The sequence below is a fragment of the Phascolarctos cinereus genome, unplaced genomic scaffold (assembly GCF_003287225.1).
Source record: "Phascolarctos cinereus isolate Bilbo 61053 unplaced genomic scaffold, phaCin_HiC Scaffold_4;HRSCAF=312, whole genome shotgun sequence".
Taxonomy (NCBI): domain Eukaryota; kingdom Metazoa; phylum Chordata; class Mammalia; order Diprotodontia; family Phascolarctidae; genus Phascolarctos; species Phascolarctos cinereus.
In genome coordinates, this window is record NW_027555847.1 from 133,780,249 (window position 1) to 133,798,421 (window position 18,173).

The window sequence follows — 18,173 nt, forward strand, 5'->3', positions numbered from 1 at the left end:
TCAACTGAAACTACCCTTTTCAAGGTTAACATATAATCTAATTGTCAAACCCAAAGACTTTTTCTCAATTCTCATGCTTTTTGATCTCTGTGTAGCATCTGATACTAGTAAACACCTTCTTCTCTGACAGTTTCCAGGACCCTGCTCTCTTGGTTCTCTTCCTGCACATCTAATTGTTCCTTCTCAGTCTACTTTAAGGGTTCATTATATCACACTTTCTAAATGTGGATATAGCCCAAGGCTCTGTCCTGAGAGCCCTTTTCTCTTTTCTCTCTGTATTCTTTCACTTGGTGACTTCATTAGCTCCTATGAGCAAATGATATATGAAGATGATACCCACATCTATTTTTCCAGCCCGGATCTCTAACCTGAGCTCCCATCTTGCATTACTACCTGCCTATTGGACAGTTCAAACTGGATGTCCCACAGGAATCTCGAACTCAACATGTGCAAAATAGAATTCATTATCTTTCCTTGAAAACTCTTCCAAAGCTTTCCTGTTTCTGTCAAGGGCACCACCTTTCTTCCAGAATCCTAGATTTACAATCTTTTCATCCTTGATTCCTCAGTTTCAGCCCACATATTCAATCAGTCCCCAAATCTTATCATGTCTATCTCTACAACATCTCTAAATATGTCCCCTTCTCTCCACTCATACAGCTACTACCCTAATTCAGGCATTCATCAGCTTTGCTTTCTAGTTTAATCGACTTCTAATTGGTCTCCCTGCCTCCAGTCTTGCCCCCTACTCCAATCTATGCAGCCACCAAAGTGATTTTCCTAAAGCACATGTCTGACCATGTCACAACCTCTACTTTTCTCCCCAGTAACTCCAGTTAACCTCTACTCTTCCAAATAACTCCTTATTACTTCGAGAATTAAGTATTAAACTACTAAGTTTTACATTTAAAACTCTTCACAACTTTGCTCCAATATACCATCCAGCTTTATTACACATTACTCCCCTCCATACCCTCTTATAGTCCATCCAGACTGGCCTTGTTACTCAAACAAAACCCTCCACCTCCCTTATCTGTACCTTTTACACTGGCTGTACCACAAGCCTGGAATGCTACCTTTCCTCACATCTCTCCTTGGGTCTCTGGTTCCTTCAAAAACAACTCAAACTCTACCTTCTGCATGAGGCCTTTCCTGGTTCCCTTAGCTGCTAGTCCCTTCCCCTATTTTACATAAGCCTGTTTATGTACTTGTTCTCTCTCCAGATAAAATAAAAGCTCCTGGAGGGCAGGAACGAGCTCTATCCTCTGTACTAAGCACAATGCCTGAACTGATTGACAATGAAACCCCACATTTGGTTTATAACATCACAGTCCCATATATGAGAGGTAGCATTGTGTAGTGGAAAGAAAAGACTCCGAACCCTATTCTGACATTTACTATGTGACCTTGGGCAAGTCACTCAACCTCTCTGAGCCTCAGTTTCCTAATCTGTAAAATGGTAATAATAATGCTTGTAGGGGCAGCTAGGTGGCGCAGTGGATAGAGCACCGGCCCTGGATTCAGGAGGACCTGAGTTCAAATGTGACCTCAGACACATAATATTTGCTAGCTGTGTGACCCCAGGCAAGTCACTTAACCCCACTGCCTAGCCAAAAAATAAAATAAAAAATAAAGGATGTCATCAGAGAGCTCTATGCCCAGAAAAGAGAGTGAGCCAGTCATGGGACAAGAGCAAAGGATAAGGAACGGAACAGCCTACACACATGGTCCAAACTGTCAGGAGGAAGCCCCTCAGCATGTACAGTGAAACCCCTCTAGAGGATTTATAGTCAACAAGCACTGATTAAGCACCTACTATGTGCCATGTATTGTGCCAAGTACTGGGGATACAAAGAAAAGCCAAAAAAAAAACCAGTCCCTGCCCTCAGGGAGCTCACAGTCTCAATGGGGAAGTCAACATGTACTATGTACAAATTGGAGATAATCAACAGAGGAAAGGTACTAGCATTACAATTAGGAAAGACTTATAGAAGGTAGGATTTTAGTTGAAGGAAGTCAAAGAAAAGGCATAGATAATAGGTTGCACTATGAACCACTGTTTACATGAGCTCATAAATCTATGGAATGATCAAATTATCCATCTTTAGTGCCCACCATAGTGTCTTGCACTTTGTAGGCACTTAATAATTATTTATGGCAAAGAACAGAATATCTCTATGAGAAAGATCTTACTATTGTACATTGGAAAGAGGCTTGGAACCCCTAGTTTTCAAGTCCCCACTAACCCACTGTGTGACCTTAGGTAAGTCACTTTTTTTCTGAGCTTCAATTTCCCTATCAAAATAAGTGATTTGGGTGAGCTACTGATGTTCTATGGTTCATGCTTCCCTCTTCCTTTTTATAAAAGAGGAAACTGAGGCTAAGAGACACTGTGACTTGCCCATAGTTCACATGCACATATATGTCCGTGGACTGTGTACAAGACATATTGACACAGTCCTCCTTTAGGCATCTTCTGGAATGCTGGTAACATGCCACCCAGGGGGAGCTTCATCAGGTGACGAACAAAGATGCAGGCAACAGTTCCCCCAGCAACCGGCAGGTGTTGGCAGTAACCGTACGGGTGACTAAGTGGGGAGGTGGCTTCCCTTCCACACATTTCCTCTGTTCCCCTAGACCAAGCTCTACTCGTCTAGAATTTTCTGTGTTTCATACCACAGAGAACCAGAAGGCAAGAACTATCCAGTGGGCACAGGCACCGCAGCACAACAGCTAACAGGCAAGCAAGCGAGTCCCTGCCCATCCCTGGGGGTGGGAACTCATCACCCAGCCCCACCACCCTCCTCTTCCTTTCAAGCCTTCTGTCCCACACTGGAAGTTGAGAAGGGGCAGGAGTGTTTCTGCTCCAATTCACAGATGTTGGGAAGTATGAAGTAATGGAGTGTTGGACTTGTAAGCACAAGCCCTGGGTTCCGATCCCTGTTGCTGTATGACTGCTGGAATCACAACCTTTTGGGGGCTTAGTTTCCAGATCTATAAAATGAGGGAGGATCTAAGATCCCTTCCAGTTCTAATACTTTGTGATTCTGAATCAGAAGCCTAGAGACATTGAGGGATAGGGTTGCAAAGTAGAATTGTGTGTCCATCATCATCTGACTAGATGGTTGGTAGAGGGAGAGGGGCATAAAGTCATCAGAACTGAGATTGTATAGACAGACTCAGAAAGTGTGGGGAAGAGGTTTGGGGAAAATCTGATTTTCCAGCCTGGGTATGACCCATTCCTGCAGGCCCTTTGTTCCACAGGAATCCCTGCCCTGTGGCCTCTCCATGGGGTGGTTTGAGGAAGGCCAGGAGAAAAGAAGTTACCTATTCAGCTCCTGTATGACCAGCTCTAAGGAAAGGTTGAGGAGAGAGTGCTGCTATGGCTAAACTAAGGTTTGGGGATGATCCATGTTTTTCAGTTCTCCAGATCTTTCTCCTGCACCTATAATGGTGGGCTGGAGGATGTTCATTCGCATTTACTGAATTCCAGCATCTAATGTCCTTGGGATGAAGGGGATTGGAAGAGAGTGGGGTGGGGTGCTGGGGAAAGGAATGAAAGACTCAAGGGAACCAGAGATGATACAAATGAATAACACCCTAGCTCTCTCCTTTTGTCTCTAGAATTATAGGACATCAGAGGTCAGCATTGGAAGGTACCTTAGAAACCATCTTGTTCAATCTCTTTTTTCAAAGAAGAAAATAGGTCCAGTGAAGGGAAGGGACTCGCCCAGGGTCCCACAGCTAGTTAGTGGCACAGCTGGGACTAACTACAGTACCTAATTTCCAGGGCAGGGTTTTTTCCTCTCTAAGACCACATGTGTTAAATACATATGGTAAGGGGAGGCCCCTAAACCATACATAAGGATCCCTGTGGGCCACATATTGACTTAGTTTTACAATGTAATAATAATATTATCTGTTTTCTTGTACTAGTACTTATTTTGTTAAATATCTCCCGATTGCATTTTAATCTAGTTCTGTATCTGACACTTCTGTTCTGACTGAAGAAGTGGACTGAAAAACAGTCTCCCCTGTCTGGTCGGTCAGAAGGTGGTAGAGAAGGGTGTAGGTGGAGGGAGGGAAGAAAGAGACTCTCTAAGATTAGTGCACCCGATTCCCCCTTCTCCCTGCTGGCGTAGGTCCAGCTGCTGTAACGGATCCATCAGCTGCCAGGAAGGCTAGGGGAGCTCCACGACACCACAATGCAGATGACCAACTCCAAGACTAACCCCTCCCCCCAGCTGGTGCTGAGTGAGGAACAGAAGCTACAGGTGATCCTTGCAGGGGTCAGGGAGGGCCCAATACAAGAGTACTAAGCAAAGCTGGGTACCCATGGGAGCTCATCCTCCATCACAAGACCCCAACAGGAAAAAGTTCAGGCCCCTTGTTTGGCCATTCAAGGCCCTCTTTAGCCTGCCTTATCTCCCCCTCCTCCCTCACACACACCTTTTGCTACAGCCTGTCTCCTCAATGTCTTTGAATATGCATATCCCCATCTCACTGCTTTGCTCACATCATTTCCTTTAACTGAAATGCCTGCCCTCTTCTCTACTCAGCCTGACCCATTCTTTCAGGCCCTGACCATTCCATAAGTCCTCCTCTGAACTCCTAATTTTCTTGCTGTATATAACCCTCATTTGACATATGCCATACACTCACAGCATATATGTTCATGTGTGAGTTTTGTCTCCTCCTCTAAGCTGTGGGTGAGCTCTCCAAGGTCAGGGGTCTAGGTCCCCAGAATATGAGCTCCCCGAGGACAGTGAGCCTAGGTCTGTTCCTTGTTTGTTTCTGTAACAGTGTGCAGCACATAACTGGGCACGCAGGGCTCCCCATTTCCCACAAAGTACAGGAAGCCACACAAATAATCTTTCCCCCAAGAAACTCAGGACTCGAGTAGCCTTATGACCCACCTTCTTCACCTCCTTCCCACCAGATTCATAAGGCACTCATCGACCTCCAAATTGAAACCAATCGCTTAAGGGAGCAATATGAGACTGAGAGCTTTGAGCTGAAGTGTGAGGTGCCTGTGTCTATGCATATTTGTGTGTATTTGTGTCTTCGTGATACCTTCTTCCCCATCCTTCTCTTGGACTAGAAACAAGGACCTGACACAGAGTCCCTAGTTGGTAAAATGGCAAGCAGGGGAAAGCCTAATTAGCACTATCCTAATCCTCATCCCCACCGAGATAACCTTTTGCAATTAATGTTGTCCCCATTTTACAGATGAGAAAATGAATATGAGTTTGCCTAATATGTCCAAGATTGCATAGAATAAGAAGTAAAACCCAGCTCTCCTAACTCCCATCCTAGAGCTTCTTCCATGGAACTGTTACCAGTCCTAGAACCTACCAGTCACCCTGCTGGGTGACCTTGGAACCTTGGATGGGGAGAAGGATAGGATGGGGTTATAGATGAAGAGAGGGGAAGAATAGGGCCATTCTGCCCTTTCATTGTGGCCCTGCTCCTCCACAGATTCTAACGCTGGAGAGCAGAGTCCTAGAGCTGGAACTGACTGGGGAGAAAGCTGGTCATGAGCAGGCAGGGCTGGCAGAGCAGCTGAAGATACTGGAAGGCAAGCGTCAGGAGCTGTCAGATGCTTACATCAGCCTTGAGAACGACTACCAGACCCTGGCCAAGCAACATGAACATGAGGTAAGGGTATAAGAAGTGAGATGGGAATCCTGGGCTTCCTCCTTGGGTTTCTACCCAGCCCTTAGACACCTAATTCATTTTGGGTCTGCCCCATGAATTCAGCCTCCTCTGAGCTGTCCTGTCCTGTCCCCAAAGAGCCAGAGTAGGCTGTGCAGCAGAGAGGCTCAGGTAATGGTTGTTTCTTCCCTATCTCTACTCCTAGGAAATGACCCACTTGACAGGGTCCCTTCTAGGAATAAGCTCCCTTAGTCCTGAGGAATTCACCCCAGGCACACTGCTCTTAGCTTCTCTACCCACCTCAGTTCCATCTCTTCTGGGCCACATCTGGAATAATAACAATGAGTAATAACAATATATCTTTATATCTTTATGTGTCTTTATGTCTTTAAATGTCTTTATATCTTGCTTTAAGGCTTACAAAGTGTTTTACACATGTTATCTCATTAGCTTCCTAACTCTGTGAAGTAGGTTGCTAATATCTCCATTTTACAGATTAGAAAACTGATGCTAAGAGAGAGTTTAAATTATATGTTATATAATGTCTGAGCCAGGTTTCTAATTCAGGTCTTCCTGACTCTTACATATTCTGCCACCTAACTGCCTGAGATGAGAGGAAGAAATCTAGACACCTGAGTTCTAGTCCTTACTCTATTTAATTTCTATGTAACCTAGACTAGATCACTTCCCATCTCTGAGTCTCATTTTCCTCTTCTGCAAACTGAGAGGATGGACTGAGTCTTTAAGGATTCTCTCAGCTCTAACATTCTATAATATGAGCTTCCCTGATCACAAAGATGCAAATCACCTAATTTCAAATATGTAAAACACTCACATGACTGGGATAGTGAGAAGGGAGAGAAATGTAACTTAACTTACTCATTTTTTTAAACACAATATCCTTCCCACCTCCATGTCCTTTCCCAAAAAGTTACAATCAAGTTGGCCTGGGCCTTTGGTAGAATATCTTCTGCATTCATCATACTGGCAAAGATGGTATTCATTTTGAGTACCTCAAAACCTTTCCTGGTAAAAGGGCTCATCCTGCTCCAGCAGCCTAGGTGAAGCTGAGACCCAAAGAATAAAGACCTATCCTTGGCCCCAGGATAAGGCAGGGAGGAACACTGTTGTGAGTGCTGAGCACAAATGGAGGACCAAGAGTTGGGGTACAATACAGGCCTTTCTTCCCCTTGGTGTCCTGCAGGTGCTCCAGAGGAAGGAGCTGAACTTAGAGCTGTTCGCCACATCTAAGAAAAAACACTCTTTTCCAGCCCAGCCAGAACCATCATCTTCTTCCCAACCTTCAGAGCCTGGGGTAGCTGACAGGACAGCTGCCAAGCCAGAGAGATCTTTGGCACAAGGGCTCACTCACCAGAAACTCAAGGTGGGCTATCCCAAGAGATCCCTCAGCCAGCACCACTAAATGAGAGTTTCCATTGAAGACAGATTCCTAAACCAAGAATGCTAGGAATTGGGGCAGGGGAGGGGGGCGGGGAGGACACTAATAACAGGAACTAGAATTTACACAGTGCCTTAAGGTTTGCAAAGTGCTTTACATGTACTGTCTCAGTTGATCCTCACAACAACCTTGTGAAAATATGGGCTACTATTATCCCCAATTTCAGATGAGAAAACTGAGGCTCAGAGTGGCTAAATGTTTTGTCCAGTGTGACACAGCTAGTAAATTTCTTGGAGTAGAATTTGAACTCAAGTCTTCATTGCATCACCTAGCACTTCTAAAAGTCACTGCCCCGACCCTCACTGAAGTAGCTATTTGTTTGGAGGGTTGCAGGGAGAGGAAATTGTATTATAACATTTGATAGGCAACATATCTGGGCAAATGAGCGTAAGTTTCCTGAAAGAGCATATAGAGTAAGGCAGCGGACTAGAATTTAATCTGGGATAACTTCCTGAAGGAGGAGCATTTTGAACAGATGTTTAGGAGGACAAGGACACAGCTTAATAATTAAGACCATGGAAGCAGCTGTTCCAACAGAGCTAGACATCTTTCACTTGCTTTTCCCACTACCCTCAGACAGAAGACGTCATTGCCTCTGAACAGGAGCAGAAGAAAATGGAGAAGAAGGTAAGTGTATGAAGCCCAAGTTCCCCTCCATTTCCCTTTGGGGAAAACAAGGAAAGAATCTGAGCTTCCCTGATCACAAAGACACAGTCAAATTTCAAATGTACAAAATACTCACATGACTGGGATAGTGAGAAGGGAGAGAAATGTAACTTAACTTACTAATTTTTTTTAACACAAAATCCTTCCCACTTCCATGTCCTTATGATCAAGTTGAGCTGGGCCTTTGGGAGAATACTTTCTGCATTCATCATACTAGCAAATATGGTGTCCCTGTCCCCAAGGAAGATCACAGTGTAGTCAAGATGATCAAGAATGTTTTCATGAGTTCGAAACACTCTATATTTGGGGAACAAGGGAGTGATCAGTAGATCAAATGGGTAGGGTTTCTCCAGGAGCATGTCCCAGAAGAGAGGTGAGTTTGGGAGAGCATTATCTAATGCTTGGGTGGGTCCCTGAGTCCCTAGCAGCACTGTGCTCCCAAACACTGCCCTCAGAATATCTCAGTAGTCTCTGGACCAGAGTTTTCAGGGCTCTGAAAACTGGACTAGAAGAACATAGGTCTGGGCATGTGACCTACAGTATGCCAAGTAAGGCCTTAAAAGATGCCCACTTCTAATATACAACCTGAGGCTGATATATACAACAGCTTCCAACAAGCCAGTTTATGCCAACTTTGAGTATGCCATCACGTATAAAGGAGTATGTAACTAGAAGCAAAGCAGTGGCCAATGACTGAGAACAAGAATTGTCTCACTACAGTCTTTACCACCTGTATCTCTCTTTCTGGGGATGGCCATAGTTGCTGGCTAGCCAAGAGTACCTTCAGGATGAGATGGAAAAGATGAAGCTACTGCAGAAGATTCATCAGGAGAAGCTGGAGGAGAGAGTGTAAGTGGTCAGACCAGCAAGGGGGGGTAGCCTTTGGGTTCCAGTATGAAAGAGATTATTTTGAAAGGAAATCAAAAATTGTTCTATTTCATCTGCAGAGCAGTACACTTTTTAAAGAACTTAGAATCACAGCACATAGATTGTTAGAACTGGAAAGAACCTTAAAATATTCAATACCCAAACTAGAAAAGGGACCTTGGAGTGAGATCCAGAGGGAAAATAATTTATATAAAACTTCTCATTGAGTTAGTTCTAGAACTGGGGCTAGAACCCATGGTTTCTTATTCTCATTACAGATTCTTCTCATACCACCACCACACAACCTTTCGTTACATCCACACATACCCCCCAAGAGACTGTATAGGTCCAAAATATCAACCAGCTATAGAAGGGTAAGGTGGGAGACAGATCCCTACCCATAGATCCATGAGACCAGAATCATTTCCATCTTGGCAGTGTACTACCATTGGCTCCTTGGGGGGCCTGATGCAATCCCCCAGGGCCAAGTCAAGGGTCCGAGGCAAGGTCCAGCTGCTAAGTTCTGCCTCTCTCATCAGCCTAAGCACTAGAAGGTCAAAGTGATGAGGAGATCCTTCAGGCTCTTGCTCCCTTCTCAGAGGATGAAGCCAGAGAAGAGAGCATGAGCTGGGCCACCCAGCCATCTAACCAACCATGATTCCACCCTCTGACCACCTCATCCTTGACTGCTGAAGCAGGGCCATTGGTGGAGAGGAAGAAAAAAGGACAGACATCCTGAGGCATACCTAGGTATAGAAAGATCTCATGTTTAGGCACCAGAGAAATAAAGAGTTTCCCCCAAAGTGTCTCTCAGTCCTACAAACACACACACACACACACACACACCCCACCCCACCCCCCATTAGACTCTAGATTGGAAAGACTTTAGGGATGATTATGTCTGGTCCCATGGATTGTGTTTGTCAGAGCTGAAGAGCAGGATTGCTAGTTTATGGCAATCACTAACCCTGCCATGACTCATGTTTGCCCACCCTGTCTTCAGGGCAGTGCTAAGAAAAGAACTCCAGGATGCCAAACAGGAGATCCGTGGCACACAGCACAAGATGGATGAACAGGCTATGGTGAGCCAGCAATTACTTTTTTCCTAGTGACACTTCACAGGATGGATCAGAGAACATTTGGAACTGAAAAAAAAAAAAATATATATATATATATATACACACACACACACACACACACACATATATATGTATATATATAAATATGTACACACACACATATATATACACATGTGTATATATGTATATAATATATATGATATATATTTATATATATGTTATATATATATACATATACACACTCACACACACACACATATATATTTTAAAATATGCAAACTAGTTTGAGCTATGGCCCAGGAAGCCATGTAGAGGTTAGGAAGGAGGACCTTGGCAAGTACCATGTTACCCTCAAGCCCCTGCCTCCTAATGTGTCCTTCTCTACTTCCTCCAGGCACTGTCTGCTTCCCAGAAGCAACTTCAAGAAGTAGAAAAGGAGAATTCTAGACTGCAGCAACAGCTGAAGATGATGAATGAAGAGTATCGCACCAGGCTTCTGCACTATGTGAAGAAGATGGCTGTAAGAACCTACAAGGACAGTGAGATAGGCAGGAGACTGAATGGGGTCCGGGGGAAGTGGACAAGGCCATTTTTTCATGAGGATTGGGTAGGGAGGGATTAAGGGAGACAGATCCATGTCAGGGCTTATCTGAGTCAATTGTGGTCCAGGTTGACCCAGTCTATAAGAATCCTGATGACTGGATAATGGATTATCCAGTATGAAGTACTGGGATAATTCTTGCAATCATGGAACATTTGGGGGTGGTTTGAGGCTGGGTTTTAGAGAATTTCTAGCAGAGTTCACGGTAAGTCCAAGTAGGTTGGCAGTGGGTTCCAAGAGTATTACAGGTGAGTTCTGACCATGCCGTCACGATGATTTTTCTTAATGAGAACTGCTCTTAGGAGAGCCCTCCCTAAGGCAGTCTCACAAGCCCTTGGAAGAAGTCTTGTTCTACCATTGGTCCAGTTCAGCAACATTACCTACTGCCCCTTGGGCTTCCATGGCTTGTCCAATTAGTCATGGTTTCCATTTTTCTGGGGACATGGATAGTCTTACATGGACAGCACTACCCAGGGCCACCAAGGGCCTCATCAGACAGATGCTGCAGAGCCAGGAGCAATGAAGAAACTCTTGGATGGAATGCTAAATGACATGCAAGCCTCAAACCGAAGCCGAGAACAACAACTAGCCAAGGTTGCCCGGAACTATAAGAAGAGGATGGAGAGCCTGATGAAAAGTCACGAGATCCTGCTCAATGCCTACAGGTACAGTCTTCCAACACCTTCCCCTAAATGGGCCCAGAGCTCCACCAGGCCAACCCTCTCCCAGCTTTCTTCCCTAATGCTTCTTCCACAGGGTAAAGAGTACAAAGTCAAAAGCCTCAACCGTTTTTTTCCTCTCAAGAAAGAAAAATCTGAGCATGTCCATTTTAGTCCTTTTGTTGGGGTAAAGCATGAAGGGTGGGGACCTCCTTGCAAATATAGCCTTCATCAGGAGGAAACTGTACAGAGAGCTTACTGGGACAAGCTGGAGTTGGGTAACTACCAAGTCTGAACAGGGCCACATCTAGATCCTTCTGGGGTTCTGTGGGCAACCATCAAAGAAATGGGTGACAGGGTAAGCCTGGCTTAGGGTCCACAGGGAGCAGATTAAGGTCCGGGGTGGTCCCAACATGGAACCTGGTCCTCCGGAAGTCCACTTCACCATCAACAAGGTTGATCTTCAGTCCAACCTAACCCAGGAGCTCAACAAGCTTCGTGAAGACAAGGCTCAATTGGAGACTCAAATTCAGGAACTGCAGGCCAAGGTAAAGCTCTAAACCACCTTGATCTCAACTGAAGCCACATGACACCTCAAAAAGGCTGTAGAATTTATTTACTCACAGTTACACAAGGCATCAAATACAAACCAATGTTTCTGGGTGTCCCACACAATTCTATTCAGCCAATTCAGAAAATCATAGAATGTCAGAGACGGAACAAAGGATAGAAGTTACTGAAAGGAAGATTTTGACTTCATGAAAGGAAAAATTAGCCAGTAAAACTATCCAGACAAAGACGGACTACTGAGATAGTGAGTTTCCCATCGCTGTTCAAGCAGAAGTTAGATAATAACCATTTGTTGGGAAATATTCTAGGAGAAATTCCTGCTTGAGGTATTGGTGAGACTAGATGAACCATAAGATTCCTTCCAACCCTGACATCCTATGATACGTGGGACATAGCAAAAGCCTGGACAATCCAAATAGTCTATTTTAGCCTGTAGTTTCATCCTCCTTGCCCAACACAAAAGCAAAATGGAAAGGTTTTCCTTCTTCTTGACCTTGTGCCCCCAGGAAAGGGCTCATCTTCATAGATTATAGATTTATAGTTGGAAGGGACCCAAGGAGCTGTCTAATCCAAACCTTTCATTTTACATATAATGAAACTGAGTTGCAGGGAGCATCACACCCAAGGTCACAAAGGTAGCAAGAGGCCAAGCCAGGAACCAAACCTAGACACCAAATCCAGACCTCATTCCGCTGTGCTATGAGTTAATTGAAAGGTAATCAAATACCTTTGGAATACGTTCCTAGTTTTCTGAGGCTATCTCCAAGGGCTATTCCACAAAATGTCAATGTCAAAGATGTCATACAGGATTGAATGAGTCAAGGACCCGAGAAAGGGAATAGGGAAAGAAAAGAGGTACTAGAATTGTTTGTGACTTTTTTTGTTTCCCACAGAATGGATCCATCAAAGCCACTGATTTGGGGGCATCTTTGCCACAGTGAGTGTCCCTAATATGTCTGGGACCAGACATGCTCTACAGCCCAACACAGGATCTGTGGTAGAGATGAGTAGGAGTGATAACTGTACCTTTATCTCGGGCTAACAGCCCGAGTTAAGTGCTGACCATGAAGAGGGGAAAAGAGGCAATAAGAAGTGGATGGGACAAGTCAGGGAATGGGGCAAGAGATATGTGGGATAGACCTTCCTCCTCCTGACCTCATTCCTCATAGACTTCACCTCCTCTCCCTAACTGTGCCCCACCTAGGAGGACCCCAGGCAGACCCAGAAAGCACTGGGCTCAGTCAGGCAACCTGCATTCTAATCCTGGGGCAGCTACAGCACAACTATTTGATGTTTGATGGGTCATGACAATTTTTTGAACTTGAAATTCTTCATCTATCAAGTGGAAATAGTATTTGTCCCATCCCTGCTCATTTAGGGGCCCAAATGAGCTAATAGGTGCATAACCACTTATTTACTCATTTAACAAGTATATATTGAATACTTTCTGTGTGCACATCTTGTCCTTGATGCTGTGTGGATGGGAATCAACTAATTATACACCAGGAGGTTAGGGTGGGCATGTTACTGCCTGAAGTCAAAGGCAGGGGTTTTCTCAAGTGAGCCCAGCTCCCTGCAGGAATTCCACTGACCACCAGAGAGCATCTGTGCGGTAGCAACGAGACCTTGGAGGCCTAGAAAACAGACTTTGAAAGGAAGGGCCCTCAAATGTAATCTTATCCAATTGTTCTCGAAGCTTGGATCTCTTTCCTATAATATCCCTGACAAGAAGTCATTCAATTTCCAGTTTAAATATCTCCAGTGACTATGAATTCATTACCTTTCAGTGAAGTCCATTCCTTTGTGGGACAGCTGAAATTTCTAGGAAATTCTTCGTAATACTATGATTAAGCTAAAATATGCCTTCCTATGAGTTTCCTGTAACAAATGTTACATTTGGGGGCAGCTAGGTGGCATAGTGGATAGAGCACCAGCCTTGGAGTCAGGAGGACCTGAGTTCAAATGTGACCTCAGATACTTGACACCAGCTGTGTGACCCTGGGCAAGTCACTTAACCCCAACTGCTTCACCAACAAAGGGAAAAAAGTTACATTTGATACTATATTTCCATAACTATAGAATTACACTGTATTTCACGTAGCACTTTTTAGGTTGACAAAGCACTTTCTCCACAACAATCCTATGAGGCAGGCAAAGCAAGTCGTATCTTCATCTTGCAGATGAGGAAGAAGGGCTTAGAGATTCATCATGGTCATACAGCTGGCTAAATGTTGGAGGCAAGATTCAAATCCAGTTCTCTACCTCCTGCATTCTTCTCACTCTTTTGTCAAATATGGCATTCAAGACCAGACACACTACTCTAGATATGGTCTGAACAAGGCAGAAGATAGAGCATGGTCACCTATCATGTTCTGAATCCTCTGTTTCCATTATTACATGCTGGCTACAATCTATAATAACCCTGTATTCTCCATGATGTTATAGCAATACCTTGATCATTCTTTTCATACAAGTCATTCTTATCACTTAACACGTAACTTCAGAAGGAGGATTACAATACTCATAGCTGACATCCTGATAGCACAAAGCACTTCACATTTCCTCATGTGATCTTCACGACAACCCTGTGAGTTAGGTTATGTATTGTTGTTCCCATTTTACAGATAAGGAAGCTGTGGTTAAGCTTGGAGCCTATAAGTGGCAGAGGTGAGACTTTCCACAGTACCATGAGGAAAGTGGTCAGATCAAAGGAGGCCCAAGGGTGCCAAGTTCTTGCTCCACCACAGCAGAGATCTATTATATAACAAACTTTCCAAAGCAAGGGGCAATGAGTAGGGAGTGGGACCAATTGAAGCCAGAGGATAATCTCCAAATGAGTGGTGAGTCCCATTGCCTGTCTTGTGAGATCAGAGACCTTCTTGCATTCCCCACAAGCTCTTTTCTTCTCTCCTAGGGATGAAGTGGTCTGGGCCAAGATCCAGAAGCAGCTTCAAGAGTTCACCCAAAACACTCAGGTAGTAGATGTTTCAGAAAGAAGACTCCAGGGCTGATCCAGTTATTTCCTTAGCCTAACAATCTTCTAATCCTCCTCTACTCACCATCCACCATCAAGGAGCCAGTCCAAGGGGTGAAGGAGTTAGAAATTCAGATCAAAGATGCTTCCTCCTCTTGAGAAATGACAGAAAAGCTAGGGTTCCCATGTCAGATCCTTGGACACAAGTCTCACTGTAACCTGGGACACCACCCTCTGTCAGGGAGATATGCTAAGGCTATAATTGACCTCCAGTACAGATGATGAGTATGATCTAGAAATAGTTCTCTATTGTCCCAAGATCGACACTTATTTCTTTAGTTCTGTTCTGACTAGAGCTAAATGACAGTTTCGTAAAATCTTACCATGAGGCCATCTAGCTTTCTTCCCACTTAAAGCAGGAATAGGCAACCATATTGCCTCTGCTTGAGCACCTCCAATGAAGAGGAGCCCATAAGGTGTCAGTCCATTGCTGAGCAGTTTTGTTTTTTGTTTGGTTTTTTTTTTAATCAAAGTTCTTTCTTATATTGAGCTAAACCTGTCTCCAACTTCCCTCTATTGATTCCAGTTTTGCCCAATGAAGCTGAACAAGCCAATCCCTCTTCCCCCTAAGGGCCTTTCAGACATGTAAACACTCTGATTATAGTTGGGATTTGGGAGATCCATTCCCAATCATCACATTTAATTCTAAGTAATTTAGCATTCATAACCCAGCCAAGATCATTTGCTAAGAAAGGGATGAGCCAAGTTTGGCTGGGCAGAGGGCGGAGCAAGGGAAGAAGCTGCTGCCCCTGCTAACTCTAACGAGTCATTCTGTTTTGGGGAGGTCATTACTTGAATCAGCAGGGAAAGTAACAGTCTGAAGGTGACAGTGCGCTTCCCTGCTAAATAAGACCCTAGCAATAGCAATAGCACTGTTGCTGTTGTTTCATCAGTCACGTCCAACTCTCCATGACCCCTATCCATCCAGAGGGTTTTCTTGCAAATATTAAGTAGTTTGCCATTTCCCTTCCCTGTGGATTAAGGCAAAGAGAGGTTAAATGATTTGCCTAGGGTTCATACAGTTAGTGTGTGAGGTCACATTTGAATCCAGGTCTTCCAGAGTCCAGGCCCAGGGCTCTATCTACTGAGCCACCTAGCTACCCACCAACAGCATTAGCTATTAGCAATAGCCACATTGTAAAAGCACCACTGATTAGCTGGATTATGCCCACAGCACAAAGAGGATGGTGTGGGAGAGGTCCAAACCCACTCAATAAGCCTGTGTTATCTAATCTGTGCCAACCCCAGAGTTCCTGTTCTCAAGGTGTTTGAAGCTAATAGCTTGGGTTGGGGGATGGGGAGAGAAGAAAAGGGGGGGGGGAAGGGGCGGGCAAGAGGAGGAAAAGACATGTGTACCAATAGTTCACTCTCCCTTTTATCACAAAGGAGAGGTCTAGACTAAGTCCTATGAGAAATGTTGAGGGTGGAGAGAGAATTTTGATTAGTGGGATTGTTTATAAAGCATGGAAATGGCAGAGGGCAGGGCAAGAATAGGGAACAGAAGGGGCAGCTAGGTAGATCTCCGGCCTTGGAATCAGGAGGACCTAAGTTCAAATCCAGTCTCAGACACTTGAAACTTACTAGCTGTGTGACCCTGGGCAAGTGATTTAACCCCAACTGCCTAAGCAAAAAAAAATTTAGAAAATAGAAGGTAGTTTAATTTGGCAGGAATAGAGGTACATGAAAGGAAGTTAACATGAAATAAGACTGGAAAGATAAGCTACAGCCAGTGTATAAAATATTTTCAATATGAAGACTAGAAGAAGCAGGTTAGAGTAGGGGAATGAGTGCTCAGCTTGAAGTTAGGAAGACCTGTGGTCTGAGTTCTGGCTTAGACACTTACTAGTTATGTGACCCTGGAAAGACATTTAACTTTTCCCAACCTGTTTCCTCATCTGTAAAATGGGGACAGTAGTACCTACCTCACAAAATTGTTGCATCAAATGATGCAATATGTGCAAAATGCCCTGCAATCAACTTTATTTTGCAATCATAACAGACAAAGATCAGTTGAAGTTACTGTAAACAATTAGCCTGGAAATGAGAAAATGGCAGGGGACATTACCACTGGCTTCTAATATCTGAAAGACTACCATGTGCAAGAGAGATTAAGCTTGTTTTCCTTGATCCCACAGGGAGGAACTAGAACTAGCTGGTGAATGTAAGAAACAGGACCTAACAACTATAACTATTAAAAATATGGAATGGGCTACCTCTTTAGGCAGTGAGTTTCCCATCACAACAAGTGTTCAAACTAAGCTGAATGGTCAATTGTCAGGCATGTTGTAGAAGGGCATCTTGCTTTAGATAGAATTTGCACTAGAGGACCTTTGAGATCCTTTCCATCACTGAGCTTCTGTGAGTCTGTTTTCTCTCCTTGTCACACTCAGAGTAAGCTAGAGAAGGAGAGAAGCCATTTGTGGAGCCGGGCCTTGGTGGCAGAAGAACAACTCTCACAACTGCAAGAGTATGTGGATAAACACCTAGGCAGGTGAGCCAAGGTGGAGCTGCCCAGGGGAGCCCAGCACTATGGCAGTATGGCTCTGCTGGGATGGCAGGGCCACTCTCCCCATCTGACCCCTTAAGAACCCTCAGACTTTTATCATCTCACCTCCCAAAAGCCACCTTCATCATTTCACTTGATGAGGCACAAGAATGTAGCTGTTACTCTGGGACCCTTATCTCAGGTTATTCACTACACTCAACAGCCCTTCTGTCCCCCCATCTTCCACAAAAGGAGTACAGAGTAATAACCTTCCTTTTCAAAATACCAGGCAACCAATAGCCTAGTGCTAGCCCTATCAAAACCAGGACCCAGACCTCCTGGGGATTGTATGTTCTCTCCCCATTATCCTTCCCTGCCTCTCTTGGCAGAAGCAAGTAGAGAAGAGTATCCTGGGGGTGGGGATATTGTTACCTAGAAATTTAAAGTCACCTAAGAACTAGGATGATGCCACTGGAATAGATGCTAATCCCAGCAGCAACATAAGGAAAATGTGAGTGGTCAAAGCTGGCAATGTTCAGAGGCCTAGTCAATCACTGAGGGAAAATGACCCCTTGAGTGAAGGCTCAGAGCTCCCAGGAGGGGTTCAAAGGGATAGAGACCTGACCTAGAGCAAAACTGTCTTCCCCAACCCTCTCTACAGGTACAAGCAGGAGATCTTGAGGCTGAGGAAGCTCCTGGGGAATGAGTCCTCATAGGCAGAGCCAGTTTCCTTAAATCCCCAGAGCCAAAGCACCACCAACCACTAGCTGTGCCTGCTCCGCCTACTCCCAAGAAACAGCTGGAGGAACTGGCCCTAAAAGCCTATGGGCAGGGAGCTCCACATGGATTTCTGGAGCATTAGGGATGGGAATGTACTCTAAATCTGCAGATGGGAGGAGTCCAATTTTCTCAGAATTCTGTGCCTACCATTACTGTTAATGCCTTATGCCTTTCTACAGTGGTGCTGGACCTTGAACTAGGCCATCACTGCCACACCAGGAGCAACCTGGAACAAGACTCCAAACTTTGGGGCCTCGTACCCTGGAGTGCTCTGAGTTCTCTGTGCCCTGACGCCCACCCACGTTAAGGTATGACTGG

At 44.6% G+C, this 18,173-nt stretch overlaps 1 protein-coding gene across 1 annotated transcript; it reads left to right on the forward strand.

Annotated features, from left to right (window-relative positions):
- The first annotated feature begins 4,057 nt into the window (after positions 1 to 4,057).
- Positions 4,058 to 17,820, forward strand: CCDC78 (coiled-coil domain containing 78). Its single transcript, XM_078152600.1, has 14 exons — positions 4,058 to 4,274; positions 4,940 to 5,026; positions 5,479 to 5,658; positions 6,860 to 7,039; positions 7,691 to 7,741; positions 8,541 to 8,629; positions 9,651 to 9,729; positions 10,121 to 10,246; positions 10,778 to 10,992; positions 11,369 to 11,534; positions 12,450 to 12,493; positions 14,471 to 14,531; positions 16,981 to 17,081; positions 17,737 to 17,820. Exons 1-14 carry the CDS (start codon positions 4,206 to 4,208, stop codon positions 17,789 to 17,791), a joined length of 1,503 nt encoding a protein of 500 aa, XP_078008726.1. The 5' UTR covers positions 4,058 to 4,205; the 3' UTR covers positions 17,792 to 17,820.
- Positions 17,821 to 18,173: the final 353 nt, after the last annotated feature.